Consider the following 21,096-nt stretch of genomic DNA (forward strand, 5'->3'; position numbering starts at 1 on the left):
GCATGCCACTGCCCACCCTCCCCAATCCTAAATGCAGTCATTCTAACATTGGGGACAGGGGGGCTGTCTCCAGTGCCACTGGAGTGTCAGATCTCTGTCTCAGTAACCCTCTCTGACCTTGGCTTTTTCCCAAGGGCCCCAACACAAGACGCCGAGCCCTCATGGACATGATGGGAGGAGTTCTGGAAGTCAAGAAGGAAGACATTTTGAGAATGGTGAGATTCCTGGTCATCCTTGTGGAAGGTGGAATGGGATGGAAAGAGCTACTTAAATGTGACCATTTTCTCCCATGTGAACCTGAGTTGTAGAAATTCTACAGCGACAAATATACCACCCCCCAGTACCTTGTAAACTTACCACATCAGGCAAAGAAGAAGAAGTTTGAAACACCAGGCTTGCCTTCCAATCTGATGAAAAGCAAACAAATGAACAACAACAACAAAACAACCACAGTTGTTTGGGTCTCTACAGAAAGCAGGGATAATACTGCACCTCTAATTCTCCAGATACACCAAGAAACATTCCCTTTGATACCTGACATATGTATCCCTGGAGCTCAGGCATAGTTCTAGCTATGAAGATATCAACTCACACTTCTGAACTTGTCACCCAAGAGTCAGGGTACATCCCAAAATGCTTGCCCTCGCTTAAGTGACAGAAAAACCATTGTAACATTTTTTCATATCCTTTGGTCAAAGTGTTAGGTCATTGCCTTGCCAATGTGAAGAACTATACCCTTTTAAAGGGCTCTTTTTTTTTAAACTGTAACAATAACTCTGAGTTTTACTGTATTGCTATATTTATGTTTAACCTAGAATATATGCTTTCCTTTATCTCTTCAGGTGATTCCTCCACCTGCTTTCATGTCAAAACCTGATGCTTTGTGGTCTGAAGAGGAAAGGAAACAATTCAAAGAGTATGAGAAAAAAGTCAAGGAATTAAATGAAGAAAGAGATAAGTATAGAAAGGTCAGAAGAGCAAAGAATATAACCTACCTTATCAAGGGTTTTGTTTCAGTATCTTTTCAAATGAAGTGCTCTTTATTTTCTCAGTGTCTTTAGTAGCCTAGGGATGGTGTTTTGGCTTAAATTCTCAAGAGAATTTGAAGAAGCGAGAGGAGATAAATTTAAAGGCTTAGTACAATTTAAAACGAAAAGAACATATAGCAATTTTTTAAAGTTCTTATTGATTTCAAATTTCACACCATTACAGTTCATTTGGTCCTTCCTTCATTCTTCAAATATCTAATGAACACCTATGGTAGTATGTTCAAGGCACTGCAAGGTACTGCTCTCTATTGTCTACATCAATTTGAGTTGTATACTGTTGCTTGACTTGCTCTCAATTTCAAGGAAAAGACTTGAGAGAAAAATGACACAGTCAATAAAGTTCTAATTTGAGATTTTTGCAATGCAGGTCTCCCACTTTTATCCTTCCATCACAAAGAAACATTCCCACATTAAAAGTGCTTACAATTATAATAGAGATGTAAAAGGTGATGGTATACAACCAAGTAAATGATATTTATTCTTCTGTGAAGAAAGTAAAATCATACCATCATTTGAGGCAAGGCAGTTTGTCAGCTTTATGGTGAACAATTCCTTTGAACGTATTGTTAACTTGTCCCTGTTTTTATTCACTGCAATCCTCTAACAATGTCTTTGTATATTATCCAAAATGAGTAGTTTTGAATGCAGTAAAGATTTCAAGAAGTTACAGAGTATAGAAGCCTAAAGTGGTGCCATTTACTCCACAGTCTTGCACTGTAAAATAGTCTGCTGCCTACACCTTCACCCCCTGCTCCTTGGCCATGCTCACCTGGTAAAACCTCAGCCTTGATTAAACCAGGACTCAACCTTCTCTGCACCTGCACCATGCAGTGGGTAAAGGAAAAATACTGACTGGTTTCAGTCTAATGACCTTAATCTTTATTGGGTCCCTAAAGCTGCTCAACAATGCTATTACCCCTACCTTTCAATTTCCCCCTAGCTTAATCCACATCACCTGGGGGATCTTTTTTAAAATACAAATTCAGAGTCCGTCATTCTTAGGACATAGAAGGACCCTGAGATTCTGCATTTCTAACAAGTAACCACATGGTGCAGCTTCTGCTGGTGAGTGGACTACAAGATCCTAGCAAGATCCTAGAGGGCCACTTCATATGTTCTACCCTATCCTCAAACCTCCAACACCTGACTGTCAACTTACTCTCACCTTATTTTCTTTTTCACTGGGAGAGGAGAAGCAACTAAAAGAGATTTTCCTTATGCCTCTCCCGCCACATCTACCACCCACCTGCATTGCACCCAGAGATCCTCCCTGCCTTTCTGTTCCTTATGGGTGAAATGGCCTTGCAGCTGCCCAAGCCTGGTCTTCCACTCGTGCACTAGGTCCCATCCCATCTTACCTGTTCAGTGCTGTTACTCCAGCAATTTGCCCCTTTTCCCTGCATCGTCAGTTTTCCCTCTCTACTGGATTTTTCCATAGACACATGCTATACACATTGTATACATCTCCCATCTTATAAAAAAGAAAAAAGGACCCCCTTGAATGGGATTCTGGAGTTCTTTCTATTATTCTTGTGACTTTGGGGTTAGTCTGAATTTATTTCAAAGTAAAAAGTTAAAAGAAAAGAAAAAACAAACACTCCCTTGACTCCACTTTCTTCTCAATCCACTGCTCAATGTCTCCTCAAAAAACTGATGTTCACTGTCTCTAATTCCCCTCTTTTAAAAGAATCTTTTTTTAAAAAAACTTATGTTATGGAAAATGTCAAACATATATAATGACCCCGTTATGCAGCTTCAACAATTATTGACTAATGCAAATCTTATCTCATTTTATACCTCTACCTACTTCCCTGACACTGAATTATTTTTTCACTCATTTGTAAAAAAAAGGTTTTTTTTAATTTATATTTTGGCTGCATTGGGTCTTCATTGCTGCGCGCCAACTGGGCTTTCTCTAGTTGCAGCAAGCGGGGGCTACTCTTCATTGAGGTGCGCATGGGCTTCTCATTGCGGTGGCTTCTCTTGTTGCAGAGCACGGGCTCTAGGCGTGTGAACTTCAGTAGTTGCAGCATGCGGGCTCAGTAGTTGCAGTGCATGGGCTCAGTAGTTGTGGTGGCCAGGCTTAGTTGCTCCATGGCATGTGGGATATTCCTGGACCAGGGATCGAACCCGCGTCCCCCACACTGGAAGGCGGATTCTTAACCGCTGGACTACCAGGGAAGTCCCGGGAATGGGAGAGAATCTTAATGTGATGGATTCTGCATTGTATATTCATCCTTCCTACTTGGTTTCCCATCTCTCACCTCCCCTGCTTCTCGTTTCTCAGCATCTGATACAGACATTTTTAGACAAAATTAGATTCCCCCAGGAATGTTTGAGGGAAAAACTTGTGTTTTTAACCAATACTCCTTGAGTTCCCACTATGTGCACTATGTTAGATCTAAGGGACACATGGTGAATAGAAAGACACAGCCCTCAACCCTCAGTGTTCACTATCTGGTGGTGAAGGGGGTTATATATTAACTGGACATTCACAAAATAATTACTTAACTACAGTGTGATAAATTAGGAAGGACAAGTTCACATGCCATCTATAACAGTAAACACAGAGGCACTGACTTAGATCAGGGTGTTCACCTGGTCCCCTTTACAGGCTGGCCTGCCCATCCCTTTGCTGCTGTGAGTGCTGCAGCTAAAGGCTTATACCCAAGGCCACTGGAGTCTTGTCCTTGGCTGACCAAGGGGGCATTATTGTCCAGAGACACTGCAAGGTTATACCACTGCTCCCACCCAGAACAGCCAGCAATTGACTGATGAGATGGGGGTATGAAAGTCCAGCCCTCTCGGCTCAAATTGGGACAGGTCAGCAGAGCCTCTCTATTACCCTTATACCCCTGAGAATCAGGCCAGGGCTGGGCCACCTGAGAGCACATCATAGCTCAGCTCCTGACCCTTCCTACCTGTTTCCCTCACCCCCGTATAGGTGTCAAAAGAGCACTCCCTCCAGAAAGCATGTGCACCGGAATCCTGTACCAGACTTTGCCTCTAAGACTCAAGATAGTGCCCAAGACAGAACCCAAGAAAGGCTTCCTTGAGAAAGTGGCATTTGTTCTCACATTAGAAGAATGAGAAAGAATGAACAGGTTGAAGAGTGAGGAAAGGACAGCAGGCAGATGGAAAAGCATGGAGAAGGGCCTGCAGTGAGGAGAGTGTGGGGCATCTGAAGAACAGTTTTAGCAAAAGGCCGTTTTGATATCATAAAAAGTTCCCTTCAGGGCCTCCCTGGTGGCGCAGTGGTTGAGAGTCCACCTGCCGATGCAGGGGATATGGGTTCGTGCCCCGGTTCGGGAGGATCCCATATGCTGCAGAGCGGCTGGGCCCGTGAGCCATGGCCGCTGAGCCTGCGCATCCTGAGCCTGTGCTCCGCAACAGGAGAGGCCACAACAGTGAGAGGCCCGCGTACTGCAAAAAAAAAAAAAAAAAAAAAAAAAAAAATAGTTCCCTTCAGACCAGAGAGCTTCAGAGGCCTGAAAACTCAGTGTTTTAAAGAAGGGTACATAGGGGACCCTTGGACAATCTGGCCTCAGGAGGCTGAGTCTTTGGCCATTTGCCATATAATGATGCTGCCATTATCCAGAAACACCTGAACTTGATAAACAACTACTAGGAGGCCACAATTCATAGGATTTTTCCATTCCTATGAGATAGTGTCATAAATTATTATAAGCAAATTGGCCCAGAGCTGTATTTGTTTTATTTTTAATATTTCCTCATTGCTTAATTAGCCTAATTTAGGTGGTGTTTCTCCTTGTATCATACATTTCTATACATTTTGCTAAACTTCTTTCTCCATAATCTTCCCAGAGTTAGTCTCTTCCTTTATTAAACCAGCATAGAGAAAACTTGGTTTTTTAAAATAAATTTAAAATAATAACGACATTCTACCATCATAGTAATAGTTGATTCAGTTGAGAATTATCAATGGATGCTAAAAGTTTGTTGAGAAACAAGATTTTTTACATAGTCTCAAAGTATTTTCCCGCAAATCAATTACAAATGGAAAAGCGGGAATGGTACAATAGAGAAACTAGCAGACGCTACCTAACCCAGTGATCACAGTTAATATCAGCCAAAGTGAAATGAAGCAGCATTGTGTCTCCTGAAGTGGTGCACTGGGAAGGATACAACATGATTTGTGGAACATTCCTGCTAGAAATGTACATGCTGGTCTAAGCATAGGAAACGCCAGACAGACCTAACCTGAGTGGCAGACCCCAAAATAACTAGCCTGTATTCAAGTGTCTGCAGCTTATTCTGAAATGGTTGAGAGAGAGAGAGACAGAGAGAGACAGAGAGAGAGAGAGAGAGAAAGAGGAAGGGGGGAGATTTAGCAAGCGATAAAGGAAATGGGGTAGAATATTAACCGTTGATTAATTTGGTTAAAAGCATATGAGAATTCTTTGTCCTATTCTTGCATCTTTTCTGTAAATTTGAAGTTATATCAAAATTTAAAAGTTACCAAAAATTTCTTAAGGTAAAAATAGTTTGTAACAGTATGTCTAGGATTGATCTGCAGATGTCGTTCTCTTTAAAAATGTAAATTTATATCTTTCTACTTACCTACTGTGTGCTTAGTGCTAAGTCTTGTTGGAATTTTAAAGAAGGAGGTGGTACTTTTTCCTTCTGATGTAGAATTATTTAGAGGGAGAAAACATACAGAAAGCAAGAGAGAGTATAAATAACGTAAATATGTATATATACAGTTCACCCCTAAATGACTCAGGCTTAGGGGCCCTAACCCTCCTCACAGTCCAAAATCGGAGTGTAATTTTACTGTTGGGCCACCACATCTGTGGATTCAACCATCCGTGGATGGTGTAGTACTGTGATACATATTTGTTGAAAAAAACTCTGCATATAAATGGACACACACAGTTCAAACCCATGTTATTCAACCACCACCTGTATTCATAACTTAAAAAAACAAACCAAGATTTCTTAGGGCCAGATTGTGTGCCTGGAAATTTCTGTCCTGTATAGAGAGTCAGAATTTTCTGGAAAACTTCTCTGCAATTTGTTTTACTAGACCTCTGTCTGCTTGCATCATTAGCCCTGATCAGTGATTTTAACTTTTTTTTCCAGTGTAATCTTTTTAAGCAAAAATCTCAGATTCACAATATAACAGACCCAGCAGAAACATCTCTGGTTAAAGGGGGAGCCCAGAGTACCTCAGGAGGCCTGCCCTCCACCTGCCCCTTTGTTTTAGCAAAATGTAAGCAACCACTTCCTAGGTTGTTTACATCAAACAACCACTTTGATGTTCCTAAATGTTAACTTTGCTGTTGATTTCCTTTTAGTCATTAGAAACAGAAATGAAGAAGCTTCAAAACTCTATTCAAGAAAGCACACAGAATTTTGATGAACATTTGAAAAGACTCTTTGAAAGGAGAGTGAGGGCGGAGATGGTTGTCAGCCAGGTAAATAAAAGCTTTACTTATATGACTTGTCCTTTTAAGGAGCCTCCAGGGCCTCTCATTGCTCTTAGGACAAAGACCAACACCCTGTCTGGCATCCAGGTCCTGCACTCGCTGGCCATGACTCCTACTCCAGCCTCATCTGTGCCCACCCCCCTCACTTGCCATGCTCAGTTCTCTGCCTCCTGTTCACATCTCCTTCCTCCCAACGCGGCAGTAAGACTCTGCCCACTTCTCTGCTTCCTGGGCTACATCTACTCATCTGTCAGGCTCCAGACTAGGTTAGATCTTCTTGTTATATACTCTGTTCTTTTACTTCCTATCACTTATTACAACTGAATTTTAATTTATTGTGAATCACTTTTTAATGCTCCCAAGACTATAAGCTCCATGAGGGTAGGGACTGAGTCTGTCTTGTTCATTTTTGTATTTCCAGCAACTAGCAAAGGGCTGGGTTCATCCTGTATGTTGAATGAATGAATAATGTACATGCCCCAAAAGATCAGATGAAAAATCTGACTTAATTTGATTCAGCAGTAAGAATATAAATGAAGCATACAATAACTTAGAAGCAAGAAGACCAAGAATGAAGGCTTTAAATTCTGAGGGAAAATTATTCCTAGCATTAGATTCTATACCTGACCAAACTATCAACTGAATGTGAAAGGAGAATAATATTTTGAGAAACGCAAGGTCTCAAAAATTTATATGCACCCATTCTCTGGAAGCTAATGGAAGACGTATCTCACCAAAGCAAAGGGGTCAACCAAAAAGATGAGAGAGGTTAAGGAACCTCCAGGAGGATGTCTGTAGTGTCAGAGTCCTAATAGGAATGGTACCCTGAAAGGGTTACATTTAAGAGAGGTAATGCAGGGACTCTTCACTGAGGTATGGGCAGGGTTAAGAGAAACAGTAAAGAATGGTGAAACAGCCGGAGACTAGAAACTATGGGAAGCCAGTGTCATCCCTAGAGTTAAAGAGGCAAGGGAAGGGCACTATTACCAGGACCCAGCAAGACCCATAGCCATGGGAGAGGGGCTGTGCCTCAGTTATCATGGCCACAGATAGAAGAACATAATCACTGGCCCAGCAGGGAGGGGATGTATGCATATGGTAGTTGGGTGGGGGGAGATTGGGAATGAATGCTCCAGCATTAGTCTTAAGAGTGCGTTAGTCATAATGGCCAAAAAGTAGAAATAATCCAAATGTCCAACAACTATGAATGGATAAATAAAATGTGGTTTATCCCTATAATGGCATACTATTCAGCTACAAAAAGAATGTAATAATACATTCTACAATATGGATGAACCTTGAAAACATGCTAAGTGAAAGAAGCCAGACACTCTAGGCCACATATTGAATGATTCCATATATATGAAATGTCCAGAATAGGCAAATCCATAGAGACAGAAAGTTAATTAGTGGTTGCTTTGGGTGGAGGCGCGAAGGCCTCTGGGAGGTGTGGGGAGAAATGGGTAATGGCTGCTAACGGATTTCTTTTGGAAGTGATGAAATATTCTAAAATTGTGGTGATGGTTGCACAACTGGGAATCTGATTTTTAAAAACCACTGAATTACAGACTTTAAAGGAATGAATTGTATGGATTGTGAAATACATCTTAATAAAGCTGTTATTTTAAAAAGATATACTTAGAACATCTTTTCATACAAGACAATGAGGAAACTATCAAAGACTACTAAGTAACATCAAAAGGACTCAGGAGTCAACTTTAAAAGTTCCCCTAAATGGGACAATTTAAGATTCAACAATAATAATAATTGCAATTAACTGAAACCTATCAAATTTGTTAGATTAATGAATGTGTGATATTTTAAAAATAAAAATGCCATCAAAGGATAACAAATTTATTATCTAAAAACTAATAAAGAGAAAGTGTCAAGTATTTACTGTTTTCCTGTATGAACTACACTGCTAGGTAACCAAATAGATAGGGAGAAGCATCCCTTTGTAAGAGGATTTCAATCAGTAAGTGAAAAAGGAATGACAGAAATATAAAATCACCATTTTGCAGCTCCCAGTGGATTAATGGACCCAGGCATTGAGATCTACAGCTGCTAACATCTCAAAAAGAAAGACAATTTGATACTACCTGTTTCCTGATCCAAAAGCACAATATCCTTTATGATCTTCATAAAAGGATCAAACATAGGTCTGATCTGTCCTCTGATTTAGCTGCCAATTTTCAGGAAATACATGGGATAAAGGACCCTGAAAAACTTGCCATAAGTATGCAGTTAGCAAAACCCAGACTAGGTGAAACTACAGATAACTGCAAATAAATGTGAGGAAAAGAAAGGGCTGAAAGGGAACCTGTGGATTATAAGAGACTTTTAAAATGTGACAGTTTTTTCACCAGCATGTTATACAATAGTGCCTAGAGATACATATTTGGGTAATAATACTGCAAAGAAACAAAGAGGTGATTACTATAAAAGTCAGGACAATGGTTATTATCGGGGTTGAGATTAGAATGGGGACACATGGAAAGGGCTCTGGTAAAGTGTTAAAGTTCTAGTTCTTGAGTGGTGATTACAAGGGTGTTTTGCCTTTATAATAACTCATTCAACTATACATTTGTTTTACGTATTTTCCTATGTATGTGTTTTATCTTACAATGAAAACTGAAAAAGGTAAAAACAACTGAGCAGTTATTGCAAGTTTATATTCCCTTCTTCTTAATAAGAATTTCTCTTACTTGTATGTCATAAACTTGCTTGATGAGTGCCAAGTCTGTGACCCTCAATAGGAAATCCTTTCAAAGGTAGGCATATTGATCATTTTCCCCCTTTTTAAATATTTCTATAGGAGGAATTGAAAATAAACAACCTTGTGTTTTCCTTACTGTTGGATGAAGAAATAAGCTCCAGAGAAGCCTTCCTGCAGAACTACCTTGCAAGGAAGCAGGAGGAGAAAGTAAGTATAGTGTCTGATACCTGAGTACAAGCATCTTCTGACAAAGGGGATCCCTCTTAACAAGAGCTCACATGCCTAGCCCCTTCCTTCCTTCTACATTCCTACTCGACTGTGTGCGTTCCTTGGCTCCCTGTCTGGGACTTTGCCCCAGGGTCAGATGAAAGTGCCCACTCCAATCCGTTCATAAAGTTATGTGATTCTGCGTCTGCAATCATTTAGTCAAACGAACTATGTAACTTTCATATGACATATGGTTTATAAAATGAGGCCATGTGGCTTCATGGTTGAAGGGGCCCACTTTTTTCTTCTCTTTTTTTTGTGGTACGTGGGCCTCTCACTGTTGTGGCCTCTCCTGTTGCGGAGCACAGCCTCCGGATGCGCAGGCTCAGCGGCCGTGGCTCACGGGCCCAGCCACTCCGCAGCATGTGGGATCTTCCCAGACCAGGGCACGAACCCGTGTCCCCTGCATTGGCAGGTGGACTCTCAACCACTGCGCCACCAGGGAAGCCCCAAAGGGGCCCACTTTTAACCACTGACTAGCTATGGGACCTTGGACAAGACACATAACCTTTAAAGCTATTTTCAAGCTCTTCTCTAGGGAATATTGTTCTCTCTGGACCATTTGGCACCCTAAGTTTCACTAAATATATAAGTAATGGGTTAGCTTATAGAATGAAAAGCTGTCATATTTTGAAAAACTCAAATAGGAGCATGAATAGATATGTTTCATTAAAGAGACAATGAATACAAAATACATGTCACATAATAATTTTCAAAAGATGTCAGCTTTTATTAGTATTAATAAATGACATTTATGAATGATATAAAGTATCAAATGACATATGTAATTATTGTTGCCAACAGTCTGTTAAAGAGCATATGCAAAGCACCTTGTAAATACAACCCTACTCATAACAACCCTGCAGAGTATGGGATTTCTTTTGTAGATGAGGAGTCCATCTCAGAGAGACTGGTAATAGGCTAAGTCACTCACTAGTGTGTAACATACCAGAAATTGGAACTGTAGATATAAATAAAGACCCTCCAAATGAGAATAAGCAGACTATTTATTCAGAGCTTGGTATAGTAAGGGAATTAGCCACCATCACTTGTGTTTGGCAGACACTCGAAAGCAGGCAGGGGATAAGAAAGCTTTATAATGAATAGAAGAGAGGGCTTCGGCTACTCCCTGATTCGAAGTAGTTGGCATGGAGAAGCCTGGAGCAAGTTAATTAGAAGCTTGGCAACCTATGTGCCTGGTTTAGGAAGCAGCTTTGGCTTTCTCTGGTTGGTCCTAAGTTGAAAATGGTGGCAAAAATTAGGAAAGCTGAAAGTTATTGACCAAGTCCTGGCAGTTTAGGGCCAATTGCTGCAGAGGCTGTGGTTTCACTTCCTGGCTGGTTGTAGGTTATGGGTCAGGGCTCTAACTTTATGTACGGTCTGGCCGTTGTCCATTTATATATTCAGTCTCTCAGAACCAAGGTCCATGCAACTCCCAAGCCTGTGCAATTTCATCATCCATACTGCCCTGCCAAGAGTGTAGTGTGCTCCCTAGTCACCTACACACTCACATACAGAGCTGGCTACCCTTCGAAACAGGTGAGTGGATGTTTGTCCTTTCAGTCTCCAGTCAGTTTACTTTCTTCTGTGAACGTTATCTGTAATCGATACTTCACTTCACATTTATCTTGTACTAGGGAATTCCTTGTTCTTTTCAGTATCCCCAATATTTTTGTTTATCCTGAAAAATCTCCAGTTCCAATCTTCTATTCCCGATGTTATTATAGAGCCAGACTACAGAGGCCATCCGGAAATCTAGAGAAGACCTCGATATGTACAAGGAACACTACGACAACTTACTGGCGGAAGACAAAGTGAGAGCTGTCGTCTCACCCACTCGCTAATGCAACAGAGTTGCTGCTGCCTGGATTTGGGGAAGATTAAGAGGGATATAATTTAATTTCCTCATAGATTTTTCTCCTATTGTAATTCACAGTTATGGGTGTACTTCGTTCTATGCCACTGTGTATTTCTAAAAATCACTGTGTAAAATAAATTTTTGTAAACTTCTCTCGTTCAAGCTTTCTCTTGTACAAAAAAGAGAGAGCTCATCTAGACTTTGGAGCTTTTTGAACTTCAGGTTGCAAGCCCCATGAGTTGGTTATGAAATTAATTTAGTAGGCTATGATCAGCAGATTTATAATGGAAAAGAATAGGATAGAAAAGCAAACAGAAGAATAGAATAGAACGGAATGGAATAAAATAGAGGTAACTTGCATGTTTTACAGGTAAATATCATTTTGTGAAACTTCAGTTCTGAATGATTTCTAAGACCTCTTATATGAAGTAATGTTTTAAATTTACTGAGGTGCTTCTTGTTCAAAGTAAATCTTTGTTAAATCCTTGCACAGTGAGTGGTCACCCTCTAACAAGGTTATAAACCAAGTTTTCATGGATTTTTAAAATCAAAGTGATACAACCTGTATTTTAAAGAGTATTGTCAACACATAAAAGCCTTCTGAACAAAGTTACAATCCTGTCAATGATATGTTTTCCCTTAGGTTCTAGATCGCAGCTTTAAAAAGGAATTTTCTGAAATTCCCAGTCATCAGGTGGATATACTCTACAAACTTTTTAAACGCCGACCAAGGTTTGTTTCCTCTTTGCTATCATGTTTTTGAGAAAAAAAATTGTAAGCGTTATTAGATGTCAGCTTTTTCTCCCAATTAGTTCGTAATACTCAGTGTAACATCTTTTATGTGAAAATGTTCAAGTGTCTTGATCATAACTCAGTTTGTTAAAGATCATCCTTATATCTTATAGTAGGCAATGAAGACTAAGGATTTCTTTTTTACTATTTAAAAATAAAGTATCTAGGTAATCATAGTGCTATTATAGGTTCTATTTTATACATGAAAGTAGTTCCTCGTAAGACACAAAAGGCAGACAGATTTATAAACTGTTTTTCCCAAGATGTGTTCCAGCAAGTATGAGTCCCTTGCAGTATGAATTGGAATTACACATAAAAGGCTTCCAGGACAAAATAAGTTTAAGGAAATACTGGGTTGAAAAAGATAAAGTTAAAAGATTTTCTTTACTGAAGAACATTTCAGAACTTTTTGTAGCCTTTGCATCCCCAAGTATAAGAAATAGAGTAGGAAATGTTTTCCAGACTTATTCGACGACAAATACCCTTTCCTCAGAGCATCTCATGTGATTTGTGTTCAAGACAAAGTTTGAAAAATGCCAGTATAAATGATTGAAAATAACCATTATCAGAAGAGTTCTAAAATATCTGATTTTTATACCGAGAGTAGCATTAGAATTACATTTCACACATTTCCAAATTTTTATCAGTTCAGATTTCCATAATTTTTAATCAGACATAATGTAGGAATCATGGAGTTTGTCACGAAGATATAGGTTCATTTGTGTCTGAGATGCAAACTCATTCTCTCACCTTTGACAGGTTACATGCAACCTGAGGAATTCAGTCTAGAGCAAGCCTTATGCCTTTGTTTCCCTATTTTTAAAGGAGTGAGTTACATAAGCCTGTGAAGAAAGAAGTGAGACCTCCCATATACTGGGAGGCAGCAGTGGAAAAAAGCATAAACTCTATTGTCCAACAGAATTAGCTTTAAATCCTAACTCCACATCTATCAGACCTGTGGCCTTGGCCAGTCACTTCTCTCAGAGCCTCACTTCCTTCATCTAGAACAAGAGGATAACAATAGTAACTTCACGGCGTATTGTAAATCACCTTGAGAGTGAGTGCCTGGTACAAATCTCTGTACCCTTCTCTTCCCAGCTGCAGGTCAGGGAAACAAAACTAATCCATTAATGTAGATAAAAAGAGGCACTTCTCCAGTTGCACATATATCTGAACATTTTCCAGGCTACTCACCTGCAACAAGGATACCAGCAGAGGATATATGGGGCAGAACCCGGGGACATCCACGCTTCCCTCAGGCATTTACCTACCTGCTTAAAATGCCCAGAAGGGAGACATTTTCTAGTGCAGGTAAAACTGCCAGTGCTGACAGCAACTGGGGACATCTATAGTCCAGCCGAGGTCATGTCTGGGGATCCAGAGAGGATGGAAGAAGGTCCAAGTGGGTGCTTTTCTCTTTGGGGTAATCCACCCACTAGCCACAGGAAACTGTCATGCAGTGTCACACCTCTGCTAAGGGTTACATTAATTTAACAGTGATTTTTTTTGTATGTGAGAATGTGAAAGGTTGATGGGCTTTTATTGGTAATACCAGGATTCACAAACAAAAAGTGCATTCCGATACGACCAGTCTTGTGCCTTTTGGAGAGCGACCAGGATCTGGGAAATTGAATAAGGATGCCTTTGCCCAGTTAATGAAAGCCATGGATGACTTGGACAGTATTAATAACATGCCAGAAGGCTTGGACCCCTCCGTCTGGGAACATTTCTGCATGACCAGACGAGCGAAAGTGGAAAATGAACAGAAAGTATATAATAACATTTTATTATTTTATTTCATTTCATTTAGTGTACTAGTATCAAATATATAGTTTATGGTGGTCAGTGCTTCTAGAAAAGCTACTTATATTTAGGTTTTCCCACTAGGGTAGTGGTTAGTAATATTAATAATAATGATAAAGAAATAAAATATTAACCTCAGTCCTATTGAGGGCTAAGTACTTGTAGACCCAAACTGATGGCCACTAGCCACACGGGGTTATTTTTTACTTGAAATAAATGTGGACAGTTCTAATTGAGACATGCTGTAACTGGAAAATACACACAGATTTAGAAGACTTAGCATGAAAAAAAGAAGGGAAGGTGTCTTAATATTTTTTATATTCCTTACAGGTTGAAATGATAATGTTTTGGATATATTGTATTAAATAAGATAATAAAATTAATTTCATCTGTTTCATTTCACTTGTATAATGTGGCTCCTACAAAATTTAAAATTACATATGTGGCTTGCATTGATGGCTCACACGACATTTCTCTTGGACAACACTGTTGTAGATACAACTTCTCCTGTCTGCTCTGGTCCTGAGTAGTCCTCATCCCTTTTTGCATAGAAGAATTATATTTCACCAGAATCAGCTTTATAGTTTTGCTAGAATATTTTGTTAATGTGACAAAGGGTAGCAATTTGAGAGTGTGTTTAATTAGGAAGAGACTCCTTCCTCTTGCTGCTTCTTGACCACACCTTGCCCCCGCCCTGCTGCCAGATTACCTAAATTGTGTGCCACATGCGTCAGGCTGTCATATTTTTGTTAAAGTATCCATGATTGTAAAACTTTATCTAAGATGATAAGATATAAGAAAAATTCTAGTTGCTTGCATATTGTCTTTCAGTGAGAAGCAAATTTGATACTTTTCTAATTATTCACGGGAGGTACCATGTAAGTTTTGGATTTCTTATATTGCATAATGGCAGGAGTTAAGTTTTTGTTTATTTCTTAGAAAGTTGGACTTGTTAAGGTTTTGTAACAAAGTTAAAAGATGTATATTTTTTAAAGTTCTTTAAAATTAGTTTGCTTTTATTTCTAAAGCTCCGTATGTTCTGAGATGTTGGTGGTTTGGTTTCTTCAGGTAAAGCAGAAAGCAGCTGGCTTAACAGAAATGGTGGCTTTCCTCCAGAGGAGAACTGAGGATGATGAGAAGGTGCAACATGAACTTGAAAAAGTGTTCCATGAGCTCATCCTGTAATTTGAACCTTTCATTCATGTTCATTTATTCAAAATCTAGGGCTAAATTAGGTTGTGTTATCACAGGGAGAGAATGCTGACTCACTGGTTTACAGCTGGCACTGGCTTACCTATATTCATGGCTTTGTAACTTCTCTTTGAGAAAATCATTTTGTTACATAAGACCTTATTTCAGAATGAAATTTGCCTACATGCTCCACTGTTCTTACTGCAAATGGTCAAGGTTTTTTTTTAACTCTTCAATTTTGTTTTTTCCCTTTTTTAAAATTTGAAGCATAATTGACTTACAAAATTAGTTTCAGATGTGCAACATAGTTATTTGATATTCCTATACATTACTCAATTATCTCCATGATAAGCCGTTACCATCTATCCACACAAAGTTATGACAATTTTTTTTTTTTTTTTTTTTTTTTTTTTTTTTTTTTTTTGCGGTACACGGGCCTCTCACCGTTGTGGAGCACAGGCCCCGGACGCGCAGGCCCAGCGGCCATGGCTTACGGGCCCAGCCGCTCCGCAGCATGTGGGATCCTCCCAGACCAGGGCATGAACCCTTGTCCCCTACATTGGCAGGCGGACTCTCAACCACTGCGCCACCAGGGAAGCCCAAAGTTATGACAATTTTATTGACTATATTCCCTATACTATACCTCACATTCCTGTGACTTAATCAAATAGGCAAACTTGGGGAAAATCTTTTATTTTAATCTCCTTCCACATGAAAATACAAAGAACATGTTTCTGCTGGTAAGTACTTTTAAGCTCAAGCCACACAAGCAAACTGTGTGGAAAATTAAGTAGATATCCAAGATATTTCCATATAGATGCCTAAGTAGCTAATATTTTTTCTTCAAGGGAGCTTGTTGTATTTTCCAGAGTAATTGGGATACTGTTTTAAGTCCTTGCTTCACTCTTGGCCATATTTACAGCCACATTGATAAATACTTCTCTGATGTTCCCAAATTCATCATTAAACATCATTTTCAGATCTAGGTGATAAGTAGGAATATGAATTACCTAAAAATAGATTTGATAAGTAGCATGCAGATTAAACATTGTTAATATAATATCAGAGATCAATACATAAAGTCAGAACTTTAACAGATTTGTTATTTGGTAGCATCTCTATTTTTTCCACTTACATTCAAAACCATATTAATCTTTTCTTAATCATGAAGTAAAACTTTATGAATGTGTTTCTGTCCATACCATTCTTTGAGCAGCCCAGGTGTAATTCCACATCAGTAAGAAGAGGTACCATAGAGACCTCTAGGAAAGCTTGTCATTGGGAAAATATTTTCCACATTAATCTCCAGCATGTTTTCCTTCAACTTAAGGAAAATTAATGTTGAATTTTATATTCAATTTTTATATCATATATTTTATCGAATTTATATATCAGATGATAGATGAAATTTGGAATATAAATATATTACAACTACTTACTTTAAAGTCTTTTTCAATTTAGATTACAGGAAGACAAAGTGAAATTCCAGTTGAATTTGACAATCCAAATCCTCCTTAAACAAGGGCAAGTAGAACTGGAGAATTTCCAGTTACTGCTGGATTATTCTGATGCAATCCTCATCAACAAGAACATAATTGAAGCCTTGAATTCTGTGATTCGGGTAATTATCATGCTTTAAGGAGAAAAAACCAACATATCACTTGCTGTACCAAATATTTTTCATCTTCTCCCATTTCTATGGTAAATCATTTTCATTCAGTTGAACCAGTGGTTGCTAACTCTGACTCTACATTAGAATCACCTGAACAAGTTTACAAATGTGTCCAGACCCCACCCCTAAGCATGGATATTTTTTAAAAGCTTGCCAGGTAATTCTAATGTAAAAGAAGTTCAGGACCACGGAGTTAAATGTTCATCCTAATATACATACTATTATTTTGTTAGAGTAAATCTCTTCGCTTAATGATAAGTTTGATAAGCTTAGAGAATTGATTTCAGACCTTGCTTGTTTTCTGATATAAACAGTTAATGTTATAAATTGCTTTCTACTCACTATTTTAGCTGAATTCTGCAAATTTTGATATTTTGTATTTTTATTTTCTTTCCATTTAAAATATTATCTAATTTCCCTTGTAACTTCCTATTAGAAGTTACTATGGGTTATTTAGAAGTGTGTTATTTAATTTCCAAATATTTGTGGATTTTGTGCTATTTGGGAATTATGTGCTAATGTTGCTATACATATTACTTTTATAAATGCTCTTAACCCACAATATATTGTTATTATTTTTTCTATAGATAGTTATCTTTTAGAGTGATGAAAATAAGAAAAAAGCATTTTCTATTCCCCTTCAATTTCACTATTTCAAGAGATCTTTCTTTGTATAGATTGAAGTTTCTGTCTTGTATTATATACCTTCTACTTAAAAAACTTCTTTTAACAACTGAATTGCAAGTCTGTCGGTAATAAATTCTCTCTGTTTTTCCTTGTCTGAAATTGATTCACCTCTATTATTGTAAGATATTTTGCTGGGTTCCCTGGATTGACAGATTCTTTCTTTCTCCCTCTCATTCTTTTCACTTTAAAGGTGTTCACCTTCTTCTGGCTTACGGAACTTCTGACAAGATGCCTACTATATTTTTTTAATCTTTGTTCCTCTTAAAATAATGTGTCTGCCTTTGAGATTTTTCTCTTTATCTTTGGTTTTCAGCAGTTTGAACATATGTCTAGGAGTGTGTGTGTGTGTGTGTGTGTGTGTGTGTGTGATCCTTTTAATGTACTGTTGACTTTGGTTTGCTAATATTTTGTTCATGATTTTGGCATCCATGTTCATCAAGAATATTGACCTGTAATTTTCTCTTCTTGTGGTGTCTTTGTCTGGCTTTGATAATCAAACAGGGTAATGTTGCCCTCATAAAATGTTTGGAAATATTCCCTCCTTTTCAATTTTTTGTTAAGTGTTTGAGAAAGATTTGTATAAGTTCTGGTATGTTACATTTTCACTTACATTCATTTCAAAGTATTTTCTAATATCACTTATTTCTCTTTTGACCTCACTGATTACTTAATAATGTGGTGTTGAATTTCCACATATTTGTAAATATTCCAGCTTTCTTTCTGTTACTGATTTCTAGTTTCATTCCCTTGTGGTCAGAGCAGATACTTTGTATGATTTCCATCTTTTAAAATGTATTGGGATTCATTTTATGGCCTAACACGTGATCTGTATTTGAGAATGTTCCATTTGCACTTGCAAATAATGTGTATTCTGCTGTTATTGAGTGATGAATTCTGTATATGTCTCTTATGTCTAATTAATTTATAGTGTTCAAATCCTCTATTTCTATATTGATCTATGTACTTCTTCTATCCATTAGTGGAAGTAAGATATTAAAGTCTCCAATTATGGTTATTAAAATGTCTATTTCTCCTTCAATTCTGTCAATTTTTGCTTCATATATTTTGAAGCTGTTTTTAGGTGCATATATGTTTATAATTGTTATATATTCTTGAAGGATTGGCCTTCTATCAGCGTATAAAAGACAATTCTTGTGTTGAAGTTTATTTTGTCTGATGTTAGTATAACTATTCCAGCTGTTTTTTGGTTACAGTTTGCATAGAAGATATCTTTCCATCCTTTCACCTTTGAGCTACTTGTGTCATTGGATCTAAAGTGAGTCTCTTCTAGACAGAATATTTTTGGATCTTTTTTGAATCCATTGTGTCTATCTTTGCCTTTTAATTGTAGGCTTTAATGCATTTACATTGAACATAATTACTGGTAAAGAAGAACTTACTGCTGCCATTTTGGTATTTGTTTTCTGTATGTCATATTTTGTGGTTGTTCAGTCCCTCCATTATTGCTTTCTTTAGTATATAATTGGGGTTTTTTGCAGAGTACCATTCTGATCCCCTTCTCTTTTCCTTTTCCCTATACATTTCCTTTTCTGTATGCTTTCTTAGTGGTTACCCCTGGGAATTACAATTGACATCTTAATTTTATAACAGACTAGTTCAAATTAACACCAACTTAGTTTCAGTAGTATGCAAATCTCTGCTTCCATGGAGCTCTGTTTCTCCCCCAGTATGTTACTATTATCATGAATTACATCTTTATATACTATGTGTCCATTAACATAGATTTTTAATTATTATTTTATGCATTTTTCTTTTAAACCACACAGGAAAAATAGTACTTACAAAAATAGAAGAATACTGCTTTTATATTTACCTATGTAGCTACATTTTTTTTTTTTCCGTACGCGGGCCTCTCACTGTTGTGGCCTCTCCCGTTGCGGAGCACAGGCTCCGGATGCACAGGCTCAGCGGCCATGGCTCATGGGCCTAGCCGCTCCATGGCATGTGGGATCTTCCCGGACCGGGGCATGAACCCGTGTCCCCTGCATCGGCAGGCGGACTCTCAACCATTGCGCCACCAGGGAAGTCCTACATTTTTTATTTAGTTTTTTTTTTTTCTTCTTCTGGCTTTGAGTTGCTGTCTACTTGCTTTTTATTTCAGCTTGAAGGACTCCCTTTAGCAATTCTTGTAGAGCAGTCTAGTAACGATGGACTCCCTCAGTTTTTGTTTATCTCAGGAAGTTTTTAATTCTCCTTCAATTTTTGTTGTTACGGTAGGAGTAACAATCATCAGATTTGTTGATGGACTGAATGTGAAGGGTCAGGTAAAGAGAGGGATCAAGAATAAATCTTAATATTTTGGCTTTTGAGCAACTGAGAAGGTGATGGTGTCATTCACTGACATGAGAAAGACTGGGGAGATGTAGCCTTGGCTTGGGACATAGGATGAAGAATGTTGGCTTTTGTTAAATTTGAGATACCTATAGAACACCTCAGTGGAAATATCTAATAGCCAGAATTCAGGGTTGAGATATATATTTAGGAGTGTTCTATATGTAGATCACACATATTTAACTACATATGGATTATTACATATAGATATCTGCATATAGATAATTTATGCCATAAGATTGCTTGAGACCACGTAGCAAGTGGGTAGATAGGAGGAGGGCGTTTGGGCCAACACCCGAAGTCCAACTCTGAAAGATCTAGCAGAGAAGGAGTTAAGTGAGGAGACTGAGAAGGAGCTTCCAGTGAGATAGAAGGAAACCTAGAAACCATAAGAGAAACAGTTCCAAGGAGGAGGGAACCAAGCACTATGTCAATTACTTGACAAGAGCAGTCTTAGTGGAGGTTTGGGGCAGGAGCTCAATTGGTGATGGCTGAAGAAACAATATGAAGTGAGGAAGTTGAGACCAGGACTATAAAATAAATCTTATGAAAAAGTTGACTAAAAGGAAAGGAGAGAGGAGATGTGGTAGTTCGACAGAAGTGTTTCTCAACCTCAGCACTACTGACATTTTGAGCTGGATGATTATTTGTTGGGGAGAGATGTCCTGTGTATTGTGTGAAGTTTAGCAGCCTCCCTGGCCTCTACCCACTAGATGCCGGGAGCAATGCCCCCCTACAGTTACGTCAGCCAAAAATGTCCGCAAACATAGTTGAATGTCCCCTGGTGGGGCAATATTTCCCACATTTGGGAAATACTGCTCCAGAGAAATGCTTGACCTCAAGATTTTGGAACTGGCGATGACAAGATCAAGGGTATGATCATGGGAGCTGGGTGGCTGAGCAAGATAGAGAAAAGAGCATTGAAAGTGGGAAATTCAAGGAACTGAGGCCAAGCAGTGACCAAAAGATGAAAATAATTTTTAGAAAGAGTAGCAGTTGGTATAGTCTAGTGGCATGAACTTGAAAAAGCTAAGTTCTTGAAGCAGAAGGGAAGAAAAATATAAAACATTAACTGATGGAACTCACATACAAATTTATTTTAGAGACATAGTAGTTTCACTGTTTAGCAATCTGGGAGAACAACTCCATGAAAGTATTCCTGAACTTCATGTAGGCAATTTGAAATGAAGTACAAAACATCTAAGTGTTTAAATATCATATTTAACCCATTGAATTTTTTTGCTTTCCCATTAGCTACC

At 38.4% G+C, this 21,096-nt stretch overlaps 1 protein-coding gene across 5 annotated transcripts in view; it reads left to right on the forward strand.

Annotated features, from left to right (window-relative positions):
- The window catches only part of CFAP43 (cilia and flagella associated protein 43), a 111,065-nt gene that overhangs the window by 85,734 nt on the left and 4,235 nt on the right, over window positions 1–21,096 (forward strand). For 4 of the 5 annotated variants that reach the window (XM_060099904.1, XM_060099912.1, XM_060099921.1 and 1 more), the window contains 9 exons: window positions 135–215; window positions 843–968; window positions 6,368–6,487; window positions 9,315–9,422; window positions 11,210–11,296; window positions 11,984–12,072; window positions 13,688–13,901; window positions 15,004–15,116; window positions 16,588–16,747. In XM_060099904.1, coding sequence (XP_059955887.1) covers window positions 135–215; window positions 843–968; window positions 6,368–6,487; window positions 9,315–9,422; window positions 11,210–11,296; window positions 11,984–12,072; window positions 13,688–13,901; window positions 15,004–15,116; window positions 16,588–16,747 — 1,098 coding nt within the window. Of the gene's footprint in view, window positions 1–134; window positions 216–842; window positions 969–6,367; window positions 6,488–9,314; window positions 9,423–11,209; window positions 11,297–11,983; window positions 12,073–13,687; window positions 13,902–15,003; window positions 15,117–16,587; window positions 16,748–21,096 lie in introns of those variants that run through there. The other variant, XM_060099929.1, reaches the window with a different exon arrangement.

This window comes from Mesoplodon densirostris, chromosome 1, assembly GCF_025265405.1.
Source record: "Mesoplodon densirostris isolate mMesDen1 chromosome 1, mMesDen1 primary haplotype, whole genome shotgun sequence".
NCBI lineage: Eukaryota > Metazoa > Chordata > Mammalia > Artiodactyla > Ziphiidae > Mesoplodon > Mesoplodon densirostris.